At 43.5% G+C, this 14,570-nt stretch overlaps 1 protein-coding gene and 1 non-coding gene across 2 annotated transcripts in view; both read right to left on the bottom strand.

The window, feature by feature from the left end:
* The window catches only part of COL4A3 (collagen type IV alpha 3 chain), a 127,343-nt gene that overhangs the window by 15,025 nt on the left and 97,748 nt on the right, over nt 1–14,570 (bottom strand). Inside the window, exons 29-43 of the mRNA XM_036253361.1 lie at nt 13,884–13,981; nt 13,182–13,332; nt 12,726–12,839; nt 12,028–12,195; nt 9,842–9,931; nt 9,371–9,505; nt 8,912–9,010; nt 8,096–8,185; nt 7,616–7,755; nt 5,279–5,405; nt 3,843–3,923; nt 3,405–3,503; nt 3,080–3,127; nt 1,388–1,573; nt 809–939 (exon numbers count right to left, since the gene is read on the bottom strand). Coding sequence (XP_036109254.1) covers nt 809–939; nt 1,388–1,573; nt 3,080–3,127; nt 3,405–3,503; nt 3,843–3,923; nt 5,279–5,405; nt 7,616–7,755; nt 8,096–8,185; nt 8,912–9,010; nt 9,371–9,505; nt 9,842–9,931; nt 12,028–12,195; nt 12,726–12,839; nt 13,182–13,332; nt 13,884–13,981 — 1,757 coding nt within the window. The remainder of the gene's footprint in view (nt 1–808; nt 940–1,387; nt 1,574–3,079; nt 3,128–3,404; nt 3,504–3,842; nt 3,924–5,278; nt 5,406–7,615; nt 7,756–8,095; nt 8,186–8,911; nt 9,011–9,370; nt 9,506–9,841; nt 9,932–12,027; nt 12,196–12,725; nt 12,840–13,181; nt 13,333–13,883; nt 13,982–14,570) is intronic.
* On the bottom strand, nt 6,989–7,201 carry LOC118625966. Its single transcript, XR_004958802.1, has one exon. It is a non-coding gene; the product is annotated as a small nucleolar RNA U3 (small nucleolar RNA).

Genomic DNA, 14,570 nt, shown 5'->3' with positions numbered 1-14,570 from the left:
AATGTCCTCGGGTGAGGATAAAAAAATAAAAAAATAAATAAATAAATAAAGCGGTGATGTCAGGATGACACCCCTCCTCTCGGCACTGCACGGGGCACTGTTCTCATCCCTGGATGCTGTCCGCCCCAGGCCGAGATATTGGCAAACTAGGATATATTCAGAATAGAGGCAGAGTTGGTGAAAGGTTAAATTGAATTTGAAAAACAACAACACACAAAGAGGTATTTATTGGGGGAGAAAATATAGGGGTGGTCAAAAGTAGGTTTACAGTTGTGAGTCCACAAAAAAAAAGTTTATTTTTTATTACTGTTGTTGTTATAATTATGACTATTATGATTAAGCTACTTTTGCCCACTCCTGTATTTGGAAGGAAATGGCAAGTATTTACAAACATTGAAAAGTATGTTGTCGTGGGGAGAAAATTAAGAGATATTTAGGGGATAGCACACATAACTTCAAAAGCACATTAACAGAGACAATGAATTATGTTGTCTTCCATAGTGATCCCAAACTCCCAGGTGTTTTTTGAAGTTTCCATCACTGGAATTGTTTAGAATCTAAACAAGAAAAGGTCAGGGATGAAACAGAGAAGCGTCCCACCAGGACCGAACTTTGAGAGGCCTCTTGCAGGGAAGCCAAGTCCGTCCAGCCCTTACGGTGCTTTGATTCTTTGCACCCCTGGATGCTGTCTCCCCTGGGGTGCACTGCACAGATGCATCACAAATGGGCAAGTTTTGCTGCCTCTCGTGCCTCTGATCCTGGCAATCAACTGGGAAGAATAACAAGTAAAATGATTTTCCACACTTACCACAGGACCTGGTGGCCCTGCGTCTCCTACAGCTCCAGGTGGGCCTGGTGGGCCTGGCTGGCCCATAAATCCCTTGTCTCCCTTTATGCCTTTGACGTGACTCCCAGGAGGTCCAGGGGGACCAGGCTCACCTGCATTCAGAAAGAATTCAGGGAGCTTGGCAGGTTCTGTCGGTGATCCTTCCCTTCCCATGACCCCGAACGATTTTCCCCTTTGGGAGCGGGGTGGGACAGAGGTCGAGACAGAATGGGGTAACCGCAGCGACACCCCCAGCACAGGGCAGGAACGGGCTCTCCCCGTGAAGGTCTGTGGGAACAGCATCTGTGCCTGGCTCAACAATGACAGAGGAGGAGCTCATGGGTGCCCCTCTCTCGGGCTAATCTGGAATTTACTAAGTGATCAGGAAGGCCAGTCTCCCTCAACAACACACCGCTTTCGTGTGCTCTGTGCGAGGACGGTGCACGTGGGAGATGGAGAGGCCCGGGGAGAACAGAAGTCACAGGTCACACGGGTGAGGCTGAGCGCTTCTGATGGGAAACATTTTCACTCTTTTATCTTATTTAGAAGTACACCCTCTACCTGGGTTTCCTCTGCAGCCTGGTGGGCCTCGGTTTCCTTTTTGGCCAGGGAGGATGGCACCAGGGAAACCTGGGGGCCCCGGGAATCCTGCTATTCCTGGGGGCCCTCTCGGCCCAACATCTCCCACCATCCCCTTCCTGCCGGGGAGGCCGGGCAAGCCTGGGGCTCCTCTGTCTCCTTTGGCTCCTGCGAAGAGAACGGGGTTGTAAGCTTCCGCAATGCCCCTGTCCTGGGAGTCACAGTTTGTGGTCATCTCTAACAGTGTAGACACTTTGCTTCAACGTGTCAAGATACACAATATTTTTTTTTTAAAGAAGCTGGTAAAAGAAATGTAGGTCTCGACTCAGTTCTGCCCTCGATTAGCCATTTGATCTTGGCAAAGTCACTTTAACATAGTCTTCTTTTTGTATTTATTTACTTTTGTGTTTATTTATTTATTTTTATTGTCGAACGTATTATGGATGTCTCCCTTTTCTCCCCCATTCTTATTCTTAAAACGAAGGTCGGACCTGACCTAGCTCAGTTCTTTAAGGATCACGTGAGATTAAAGTGGAAAAGCACAGTGCCAGGTCTACAGTGTTCCGCAAACGTAAGCCGCAGATGTTATTATCTGATGGACTTGAATCACAATGACGTTATTTAATCACCGCTAACTCCACAGAGCACACGGAGCTAAGCCTTCCAGCAATGGCATGTGCATTGGAGCGTCGCCCGGCTAAATCCAGACAAAGGGACAACACAGTTGTAATCCCGGCCCCATCCTCTGGTTACTTGTCCCTCACGTGGCAGACACTACTCTGTAAGGAAGGGATGTGGCAGGAGGTTTGGGGTTACCAGAGAAAGCCCCCAAAGGTCACAACTGAACAGTGATATTCTTCATCGCCAAGAACCTTCAAGAAATTGTACTTTGACATTCATGAATGGAAAATGTCGTATGAGTTGACAATAAACTTCCTCCTCTCTCCCGTCTTTGTGTTCTTCTAGAAACAGTTAAGTGGCATGAAAATAGGAGGCAGGTATGATGAAAAGACAGAAGGGCAGGGACGGGGCTGCTGGCACGGGGGGGTTGGGAAGTTATTATGTGGGGAAAACTTAGTGACGATGAAGATCAAATGGATGAATGTTGACTGTCCAGCCCTTTGTCTATCATGTTCTTGAGCTGTTTTATGCCCACAGTTTATTTGATGATTTCAGTTCACGTCCAGCTGTGAAGTGTATTTGTGCAGCGTCTGACCATGGTCGGAGGGACCAAGATACTGTCTTGGGCTATACATTCCAAGTCCATTCAAATTCTTCCTTGTTTTACAATATGGTTTCTTTTTCGGAATTGGGAGAATACACTAATTAAAAAGACTCATACCTTGTAAGTCTCAATGAACTCTCCACAATTAGTTACCTCAGAGGGATCGAGCTGCATACTCATTTACTTACATGATTAGGCTATTTGTTAGTTTTTGAGGCTTTTTAAAAACTTAAGATGTGATCATTTTATATGAAATTTTATTTCCAATTAAATGCTAAAGATTTCTCACTCAAAATGATTAAACCGACTACAAAGAATATAAACATCCTATATGACCGCTGAGACTTCTTTAATCCAATATGTTGTTTATTTTATATATCAAGCATATTAAATTAGATTCTGCCCTTGAACCTGTGAACCACCAGCGTCAGGAAGGAAGAGCTGCTCACCTTGATCACCAGGTCTCCCTCTGGGGCCGGGAAGTGCCCCCAGCAAACCTGAAAGAGGTAATGCTTGCATATTAATATTTTATATATGGTTAATTTCATTACATAGATATAACTTATTCTGCTTGGTCAATTCACTTTGACAGCAAAAGGAAGTTTAATGACCTCGCACCCGGAACACATTAAAGACCGTCTGTTCCATCAGAGGAGACTCTCTAGAACAGTGAAGGGTCATTAATTCAATATCAATCACTAATTAATAATTAGCATCTCTAATTATCTCACGCAAAATGAAACCAGTGCATCGAAGATAATGAGCAAGCTGTACCCGTTTCTCCCTTTTCTCCTGCGGGACCCGGGATTCCATCACGTCCTTGATCACCCCTCATACCCATTGGTCCAGGATTTCCGGGTAACCCTGGAGGGCCTGAAGAAAACAGCCATTCAGAGAGAGGAATTCCTACCAATGGCCCAATGTGCCAGGTGGGCGTCATTCTGGTGTAGGTGTTTGTTTTTCGGAACGGTAGTGATGTGAAGCTAACTTGGCAATGACAACTATAAACAGACTAATACAATCATGGGGGTTATCACTTTGGAATGTCTGGGTTGACGGGTCCCCAGTTCAGTATGAACACCTGACCTCATGCTAATGCATTTCTGCCTGAGGACTGAACACTGCCTTCTAGAGAACAGCGTGGCCCAGAGCCCGTCGGACTCAGAGAACGTGCTTCCCGCAGGAAAGGGCAGCAAAGTGCAGGGAGGAGACCTGGAGGGCCTTTTGCTCCTGGGAATCCGGGGAAGCCTTTCATTCCTTTCTGCCCCAAATCACCATCTGGACCCGGCTTCCCTATAAATGGAGAGAGAGGGAAAGGAAAAGACACACGGAAAGAGAAATGGTTACAGCGTTGGATGAAATGGTCGGTTCTTACAGTCGACTGTGCTCATGCTGGTGTTCAATGACTTGTACCAGTCACCTCGGGCCTTTCTCTCGGGTGCTGTTTCCCTAGAGACGCACGGCAGGGATGTGTTGAATCCCTTCCAAGGGTGTGCAGACGGCAGTCACCTGGGCCACTTGGTATCCGATCTATTGCTTTAGTTGGGAATTAATAGCAAACCCGTGGAAACTTTCAGTGTTTGAAAAGATGATTTAAATATATCTTTAGGTAAGACCTAAAGCTGCAACCCAGTCGCTTAGCAGTTGTCTTAGTAAAGCAAAACAAAAACTGAAACCTTCATTATAAGCGACTGAGAAAGCAAGCCAAAGTCTGTGCTTGTAACATGCCAGTGAAACAAATCACAACAGGGTTATGGGTTGAATTGTGTTGCTTCCTAATTGTGTTAGTTTGTTTCTTTTTGTTACTCCTCACCCCAGGATATTTTTCCATTGATTTTTAGAGAGTAGAAGGGAGGGGGTGTGGGAGAGAACATCAATGTGAGGCAGATACATCCATTGGTTGCCTCCTGCAAGACCCCAACCAGGGCCAGGAATCGAACCTGCAACCCAGGTACATGCCCTTGACCAGAAATCAAACCCAAGACCCTTCAGATTGCGGGCCGATGCTCTAACCACTCAGGTAACCCAGCCAGGGCATGCTTCCTAATTTAAATGTTGGATTCCTAACCCTCAGTACTTCAGAATATTACTGTACTTGGAGATAGGGTCTTTAAAGAAGCAATTAAGTTAAAATGTCACTAAGGTGGGCTCTGTGTCCTTCTAAGATATTTGGACAGAGACACAGGGAGAACGTGGCCCTCCGTAAGTCAAAGAGAAAGGCTTCAAAAGAACTCAGCCCTGCCGATACATTGATCTCAAACTTCTAGCCTCCAGAATTGTGAGAAAATACATTTCTGCCTGTGTTGTTTGTTATGTAAACCCTAGAAAACGAATACAACCATCCTAAGATTGGGCAATGAGCTAACCTTTCACACCTTTAGGCTGAACTCCTGGGGGCAGCACCCCAGACGTTTGGTTTATGGGAGCAGGTTTTAGACTTCAGTCTACCAACTGGCTGAGCAGTAGATAGGGCTCCTCCTGATTAATCTGCTCTTTCTTAGTGTCTTAGAATTTGAAGATCAAAGCTGAGTAAAAGCAACTATAGTGCAAAAGCCTAACTAGCTTTCTGTCCACAGAGAGGACTCTAGGCGGTGAGGGCCGTGCCAAGTGGCAACCCTCCCGCTCTGACTTGTGAAGCCAACGCTCACCTGGGTGGCCGGGACTTCCGGGACTTCCGGGGACTCCATCCGGTCCAGCAGGCCCTGGAGATCCAGGCGGGCCAGGTGGCCCTCTTTCTCCTTTCTTTCCCATGTCGCCTGGCCGTCCTGGTTCTCCCTTAAATTCAGTCAAACACCTTTAAAATTCTCGTATAAGCAGGATATGTGATCAGAGTTAAGTACAAACTGCATTTGTTCACATTTACTTATTATTACTTAGCTGGTTAGTTAGCAATTCATTCTGAGTGTCTGTGATAGGGTGGCTACACGTTTTATGGGGCCCAGCCCAAAATGAATATTCAGCTCTCTTTCAAACAATGCCACAGCTATTCAAGACAGCAACATCAGAACATGGACCCAAGTGTGTATTCCTTCTTAGCACCCAGCCTCCGTGGCTGCATGGGTCCCAGCCCAGGAAGCTGCCTCTCACCGGGAATATAATAGTGAGCACGAACAGTTATGTGATACATACAGTCTCTACCTTCATGGAGCTTTAGAGACCAGTGAGGAGATAGTAAATAATCACACAAAGGTATACTTTCAACTTGTGAAGATTAACTCAGGGGTAGGAAAGACATAGTTAGTCCAAATGAATATATGTTCTACAAATACTACTCATACACATATATGTAAAAAAAGAAAACTTTCATTAAATCGATACTTCAGTTTTATAAGCCAGCACATATGGGTTTGATGGTTACTTATAAAATCTCCTTAGTAACTGATTAAAAAATACTACTTTGTTACTGTGATTTGCCAGCCTGGTAAAACAAACTCATTTAGTGTTCACTGCAGAGTTCTAAACATTTCTTCCATGGTTACCTATGAAAACCCTAAATCTAAGAGAAACGACTAATTAACTGAATGTAAATTAAGTATAAAACGATTCCTCAGTGAGAAATATCTCAGTGGACAGAGTGTCTCCCTGGTGTTCTGAGGACCTAGTCTAAAACTCGAGGGCAAAGGACATTCATCTGTGCTCCAAGCAATAAAGGGCTATTTTTCTTGGGTCTGTGTGGCTCCTAAACATTTTCTTTCATGTTGTTTTCATTACTGTTGGAAAACTTGATTGGTGGAAATCTTTAAAAAGGTAGTATTTTATTGACTCAAAAGAGAGTCAGAGAAAAGGCCCCCTAAATACCAAGTTTTATATTTGCTGGAGTCGTATGCTCTTAAAAGTATGATAAAAATACAGACTCCTCCCTGCAAAAATTTGCATTCATTCTACATTCAATTTCAGGAGATTAGCAGACTTCTTGGGGTCCCATAGACATCTTTAGTGATGGATGTGGAATCCCATGTTAAAACCCCTGCTCATGGTAATTTCTATTAATCATTCTCTAGTGACCTAGCTCTGGCTTTTATTATAATTATACACAGAAAGGTTGGAAGGAAATAAACCTACAAAACCCAGCTGAGCACCCCCACTGCAGAACACGTTTGGTTGTTACTTGTTACAACATGCTAGCAGAGGCTTTGAAATGCAACCTCTAGTTAACAGCACTGAGAACACAGAGACAGATACAGTTCTGTGTAATGGAATGAAAACAGTTACGTTTCTGAAACAACTAAGATAAGTGTACGTATCTTAGGATTCTGTTTGCTTTTTGATGATGATCTAAAGTTCTTTTATTTTACCTCTTTTATTATAGTTTGATAAGACAAGTGCTATTTATTTACTTATTTAATTTATTTATGAAAACCACTCAGACAGTGTCCTCTCCCTTTTACTCTCTCAAAAGAGAGAGAAGATTGATCATCAGTGGCAAATGGCAGTTACTGAGGCAACACCAAGACAGGTTTCATACCCAGGAGAGAATGTGCCTCCTCCTCGTGGTTTTGGGGTGCTCTATACATTCAGGGAAACCTCTCTAGTAATGAACTATTAGAAATGATCCCTGAAAATATAATCTGAAGTCAAGTGGTTTTGAGGATAAAGTTTAGAAATTTATTTTCCTAAGTCTGTATGAGATGAGTCCATAGCAGAGATAGGCTACTTTGCATCACAGGAAAACAAACACTGTCCTGACAGACTGTGTAAGTCTCTGATCACTGCATCCTTCTGGTAACACACTTAAATTGCAGGGACAATTATGAGAAATTCCTTGGGAGTTGAAAGTGGTGAGAATAAATTAAGAAGTTGACAGTTATATGATAGGCGTCTTCAGTTGTGAAGACAGAATTAAAAAAAAAACACACACACACCAAATAACTACCTGAAAATATAATAATATTTAAATTTTTCTCTGCTCACATTGAATCTAATACTTGATATTTAAAGGAACTCACTCCACCACCAAGACGTAAATACGTCAGTGACCTATATACCTTTGGTCCTGGTGGTCCTGGCCTTGCCCCTTCTGCATAACCTGGCTCTCCCTTATCTCCTTGGAGACCATGAGTACCTGGGAGGCCTTCTCTTCCAGGGAGACCTGGGAGTCCCACAGTTCCCCTTTTTCCTTTGGACCCTGAAATTAGGAAATAAATCAGATAAAATAGGTTAACACAGGGATCTTGAAGTGTTCTACTTCTTGTCTTTGCAAAAACCAGCTTTGCTTTAGAAAGCTGACCTTTCAATATCACTAATATATCAGGTAATCATAATGGGTGATTTTTACACAAAGTAAATCTATATTTTGTTCTCACAGATGTTCTAGTTGCACCTAGTACACTTGTCTGAAAGTAAATCTAGTTGTTTTACACCAACTTTCTAAGAAGTGGAAAACCAAGACAACAAACAACACACAAAAATCTAGAATTGGGACTCATCATGAGCTCGTAGGCTCATAACGGGATTTTATACGTTACCGGGTAACCCCATGTTCCCCATGCTTCCCGGCATTCCACGGGGGCCTGGTTCTCCGGGATTCCCATTGCTTCCAGGATCACCTCTGAGGCCTTGAGGACAAATGAACAGTCATACACCCTGAGTGGCTCCTCGACACAAAGTGCTCAGTGTATATGTTGCTCGCATGAATGAAGAGGAGCATGAATCGCATGCTCGGATCCAGAGCAGCCAGGCCAGCTGGCCGGAGTACTTGTCAGCTGCCTTTGGCTTCATATCAGGAAGGGACTGGGGACCCAGAAATGTAACATTAGAGAAAGTCAGTTCTTGTCAGCAGGCTTGGATGTTGAACATCAAAATCATCCGAGGACCAAGACCGATAGGAAAGAGGGGGCCCTCTGCAACCAGAGAGCAATACATTTCTATACTGAAAACGTATTGCCAAGTGATATACTGTGTTATTAATGAGGTCATGGAGAATGGGGGAGGGCTACTTTAATTGTTTAAAGACATTACTTTGCAACTCAATAACTGGTTTAAAAGAGAAAGAGGCAAATTTGAAAACCTCTAAAGCATTATCTGATTTTCTTCTATGATATGTGATATTGTGATAAAGTTTACAGTACACACTAGCAGTTTCAAAATAAAATTGGTAGCACAAAACTGGAACTTTGTGGATGTTACTATGTTTTAGTACAGACTGACAATATACACCTTCATTTTGCTTTGATTTAGAAGCAAATTTCTCTTGGAAGACTAATCACACCAATAACTCTAGAAACACATTGCGCTCTAGGAAAACTTAAAACCTGCTATTTTCATTAGCCAGTCCGCTGTACCTGGTGGTCCTGGTGGTCCCGGTGGCCCTTTGAGTCCTTCTAGCCCTGGTGACCCTGGAAAGCCTCTGCTTCCTTTCTCCCCCGCCTTTCCTGCAAACCCTAACGAGAAAACAGTGTGTGGAAATCACAAGTTAGAATTTTATCAGAGTTCACGACCTCCTGATTAAAATCGATGCGATATCGTTATAGTAGAATATAGGATAGTTGTTCAAAGCAGTTGACCAAGATGCACAATTGACTTAGAAACAAAGAGCTATGCATTAGAGAGGTAACATATTGTACAAGGCACACGAGACCAGTTGTCGATCAGGCCCAGGCCACCTGGCTGTGGGTCTGTGCACAGGACATCGAACGCTGGCCCTGACTGTGCTCGCTTGCCAATCTGAAAGATGTGCCGGATGGTTCTTAGTCTCAGAATCAGCTCTGATGTTCTGGTTCTAAAGGTAAGGCTGTCCGTACCTTTGAGGCCTGGTTCTCCTTTGTCCCCCAGTAGGTGGGATATTTGAGAAGGCCCAGGAGGTCCTTTATCTCCTTTTTCCCCCTTGGCTCCTGGGGGTCCTCTGACACCCTTTACTCCTGGAATTCCAGAGCTACCTGTAAGACAGGAGTAACCACAGCAGATCCTTAATTCTATAAGTAGTGCATAAGGATTCAGAAGTTAGCAGTGCTTCCCATGAAACAAAACAAATTAGCCAAAAGCTTAACAGTGCCGAGACCTTCATAAATAGTTTCCCCAAACAGGCAGTTATGTGAAGGGAGCACAGAAGCCTGCAGGGGAAGAACATGGTCCCATTCAAACGGGAAAAAGAAACACAGAAAAGAGCAGAATCAAATGCACAGTTCTCTCAGAACTATCCCTTCAAAAAGTAAAACATCATTTATTTTGCTGTTTCTCCCCCGTGATAGCTGGAAGGTGCCTCCCTCACTTACCCTTCTGTCCCGGGGAGCCTGGGGTCCCAGGAGGCCCCGGAAGGCCTATGGTGCCTGGGAAGCCCATCATCCCAACCGGTCCCCTTTCACCTGTGGAAACAAGCAACACAGAGAGCACACAGGCAGAATGAGAAAAGCAAATGTTCCACAAAATAAAATCAATTACACACAGAAGGAGAGATTGGGAGTTGAAGGGATGGCTTCTATAAAGACAAAAATGACCGTGTTTGTCTAGGAGATGGGTCAGTGAACAGTCTCTGTTACAGCACGTATGTGAAAGTCACTGGTAGCAGATCACATTTGTGGATAAGAATAGACTGTATTTAAGCTTTGGGCCATTCCTTCCCCTAGTCCATGACCAACAGCTTCTTGTTATATCCCCTTAGTTTGTTTTTGTCAGAGCTGTTGTCTCGAGTTGAACTTGTAACTAATGTATTTATTGTTGTCGCCCGCACTGTCGGAGGAGGACTCCTGTCCACTGATGTGTCTCTAGAGCCTGGAACAGTGTGGCACATGATGCCAGCTCAGTCATATGAATGGAAGAATAATCTGCAGATTAAGTTGTTATTCTGGGCTCTTCTCTAGGGGAAAGGTCAGGGAGGTTCCATGCCATGAGAATATTGAAATATTCTTCCCAAACATATACACTGTAAAAACAGGGTGGAATAAAATGAAGTGTAAGGGAATCTGTGAGTAACTATAGGCCAGCAAATGAGACAACCTAGAGAGAACGGACAAGCTCCTCCGGAGGCACAGATGACCAAAACTGAATGAAGAGGAAATAGAAAGCCTGATTAGACCCCTAACACAGGAAGAAATTGAGTTCGTAACTTAAAAAAATTCCCATAAAGAAAAGCCCAGAACTGGATGACTTCACTGGCAAATTCTTCTAAACATTTAAAAAAGATCCATTCTTCACAAACTCTTCTAGAAAACACAAGAGGAAACATTTCCCAGGGGGGAGGGGACCAAAACTAGGCAGAAACATCACAGGAAAAGAAAAAACAAAACAAAACAGTCCAGTTTCCCTTATAGATGCAAAAATTCCCAACAAAATACTAGCAAATATATTTTATTTTTTAATTTTTTATCTATTTATTTTTTGGTACGTGCCCTAGCAGTAACCAAACCCGGGACTCTCCGGTCCGCAGGCTGATGCTCCAACCTCTGAGCCAAACTGGCCAGGGCTAGCAGATATATCTTAGTAGTAACATAAAAAGGATTATACAGTCAGATCCTAGATAATTTCAAAATGTGACCACCCAACCACCACCATTTCCCTGCCCTCCAGCCCTTACAAATAATTCAGAAGAGAAAACTGACACTGACTGAAAGAGAACTACAGAGACAAAAGCCTCTGCCTGTGTCTGGTGTACAGGCACCTTAGAAGCAAAAGGTGAAAGACAACAGAAGAAGAAAAATGAAAGCACAGATTCATGGCTTCTGCCCATCAAGACGGTGGTTTAGGTCAACACTGTGCCTGCCTCTTCCCACAGCCACATCAAAATTACAGCCAAACGACAGATCAACCATCATTCAGAACCACCTGACATCCAGCTGAACAGTCCTACGACTAAGGATTTAAAGAAGAAGCCACATGGAGACTGGTAGGAAGGGCAGAGACACAGAACGAGCTGGTCCCCCATTCATGTGTGGCAGATAAAAATCAGGAGGGATATATCAGCAGTGGAGGTCCCCCCTGAGGAGCTAGGGATCCCACACCAGGCCCCTAGCCCAGAGCCCCAGTGCCAGGAAGAGAAATCCCCTTAACTTTTGCTGTAAAAACCAGCGAAGATTGTGGCTGAGTGAGACAGAGAGTTCTAGGGTCCCAGGCAGCTCTCTTAAAGGGCCCACACTTAAAATTACTCTGACTTGTTTCCTCTGAGCTCCAATGCTGCAGCAGCAGCTCAAAAGGTACCTGGGACATACTCAGAACTAAATTGTCTGTCTTCAGGGTGTGGGCTGGAGGGGTAGCTTTCTCCCAGCAAGTACAGTGTAGGGAGTATAGTCCATAATATCATAATAACTATGTATGGTGAAATATAGGTCTTAGATTTATCGAGGTGATCACTTCATAAGATATGTAAATATCTAATCACTATGTTGCAGGCCTGAAACTAATATAATATTGTATGTCAACTGTAATTTAAAAATAAAAATAAATAAATAAAAGCACAAGAAAATACCTGGTGGCCCTAAAAATCCTGGATTTCCTGGGCATCCTTTTTGACCAGGTGGTCCCATCTCGCCTTGAAGACCTGGTATTCCTGGTGGTCCAGGTTCTCCAGGAAGTCCTGACCTATCCAAGCCTGGAATCCCTGGGTCTCCCTTTAGTCCTGTTTCACCTTTTCTGCCTATGAATGAATGGATGAATGAATGAATGAATGAATGAATGAATGAAATAAAGGAATGAACACACAAGTGCTTTCCCCACCAACTCCAGAAATATTTTATGGCTGTAAATATATAGCTTTGTGATTTGAGGCTAAATAAACCACACACTTATCTCCCTGATTGATTGATTGGTTTATGGCCCCTCCTATAAAATTTTAAGATCCCTTCTGGCTTTAGTATTCTCTGTTTTAATGACTCATGCAGTAATAAAAATGTAGAATTTAGACCTATTTTCCAGTCCTGCAGGCACATCCTGGGACTGCAATTAATGACTGTGTCTTGAACTTGCAGAACATATCCAGTGCCACTCATCTGAGTGAGACCTCACTACAACAGATCCATGACAACAGGTTTGTGTTTCATCCCATTTCCCACTGAACAGTGGTCAGGACTTGCTGCTGGACAGTCCCAAAGTTAAACAGCAAAGTGCAGAGCAGGAGTCCCATGCTACTTGCCCATCAAGTGACAGATTTTGAGTCCCTCCTCTTACCTTGTTGCCCTTTCAATCCATTTAAGCCTGGAAGTCCTTGGGGTCCCCTGGGACCCTCTGTGCATCTTCCTGGGAGTCCTTGTTCTCCAGGTGGTCCAGGATGCCCTGGATCCCCTGAAAAAGAGAGTCCAAGAATATAGTCAGGGGCCCAAACCCAGGGTCCTAGTATTGCTATCCCAAGCATTCTCCTGTAACTCCCCCACCCCTAAATAGGATGAATATTTAATAGCATTAGTGTGTCTTACATAGAGAGTGCTCATTAAGAAGGAAAGGAGAAGGAAAGATGGAACAAAGATGGAGCAACAATGCTGAAGGGAAACATAATTAGGCCCCACAGATTCTATTCATTCATCTAGAACTTTGAGAAGTCTTCACTCCTAGACCACCTACACATTCAATTTGCTGCATTTTAGCTGAGCTCACAGTGGAGAAAAGTAATCACACTTGCTATTGTACCTCGTGGTCCATCAAGCCCTCCAGTTCCTGGAATTCCAGGGAGACCTGGAAATCCAGGGAGTCCAATTTCTCCATTTTCCCCAGAATTGCCTCTTTCTCCTGGAAAACCGGGTGTTCCTGGTTCTCCAGGCATGGCTAGTCCTGGTTCTCCCTATAGCACAGAAATTACGTTAGTTTTACTATAGAATGCTGCTAAATCCTTATCGACTATTGGCTGGTCTTTAGGGCTATTTACTTGAAAATACTATCTTCATTGTGGAGGTCACCACCAGTCTATCGACTCTCCCTTTTCAACTCTAGTTGTTGAATTTTCTATAAAATGAGGCTAATAATTCTTTAGAGCCTCCATTTTTTTCAGAATTCTGTGGGGTTTTCTGTGAACAGTCTAGATGTCTCTACTCTTGAGTTTTTCTCATAACTATCCATGTTTCTTTCTAGACTTCTCCCATTTTAAATATTACGAGTGTTTCTGAAGATTAGGAAGAAACAGAAAAGCAATCCTGGCTTCTAACACCTTCTATTTTCCTTTCTAAAAGGGAGAAATGGTTCATGAAACTTTTAAAAATTCGTCATCTTTGTCATCTACAAGCCTATTGATAATTTCTACACACAGAGCATCCTGACTGGTAGGAACAGCCTAACTGGCCAACCATAATGGCTCCTCCCCATCCCCACTTCATGTGAATTGGAATTCTCAAAGACCTTGGCTCCGGGGGGGCCTGGGTCTCCAGGTAACCCTGGCTTTCCCATTTCTCCAGGACAACCTGGTGATCCTTTTGTTCCTGGACAGCCTCGGTCTCCTATAGGAAAAAAATAAAAAAGGTTGTACAATTAGTGTTATTAAAACATTTTGGGTAGTAGATCTCTTATTTTATCTAATGTTTTAATGAGGCAAATAGCTTTTGATGTTTTTATGAAAGGTTGAATGATGAGAAAGCCAACGGCTAAATTAGCAATGTAAAAAAACTCAATTCGCCCTGGCCAGTTTAGCTCAGTGGTTAGAGCGTCAGCCTGCGGACCAGAGAGTCCAGGGTTTGGTTCCCGCTAAGGGCAAGCGCCTCGGTTGCAGTTTGTCCCCAGCCCATTGGGGTCATGTGGGTGGCAACCACTCGGTGTCTCTCTCGCATCGATGTTTCTCGCTCTCTCTCCCCCCCCTCTCCCTCCCGCTCTATCTGAAGATAAATGCAAAAAATGTCCTTGGGTGAGGCTTAAAACAACAAAAAAAAAACAAACAAAAAGCTCAATTCCTTGGTTTCCCATTTTAAAAATTACCTTTTTCATTTTTGTTGCTTCGTACCACTACAATTTCTATTCAGTATTTTTTTAACTTTTTTTTTCTTTATATTAGAGAGAGAGAGAGAAAGGGAGAGTAAGAGATAAAAACATCAA

Source organism: Molossus molossus, unplaced genomic scaffold (assembly GCF_014108415.1).
Source record: "Molossus molossus isolate mMolMol1 unplaced genomic scaffold, mMolMol1.p scaffold_m16_p_11, whole genome shotgun sequence".
In the NCBI taxonomy this organism is placed as follows: Eukaryota; Metazoa; Chordata; class Mammalia; order Chiroptera; family Molossidae; genus Molossus; species Molossus molossus.
The sequence above is the reverse complement of the archived record's forward strand: the minus strand, read 5'-3'. Positions and strand labels throughout refer to the sequence as shown.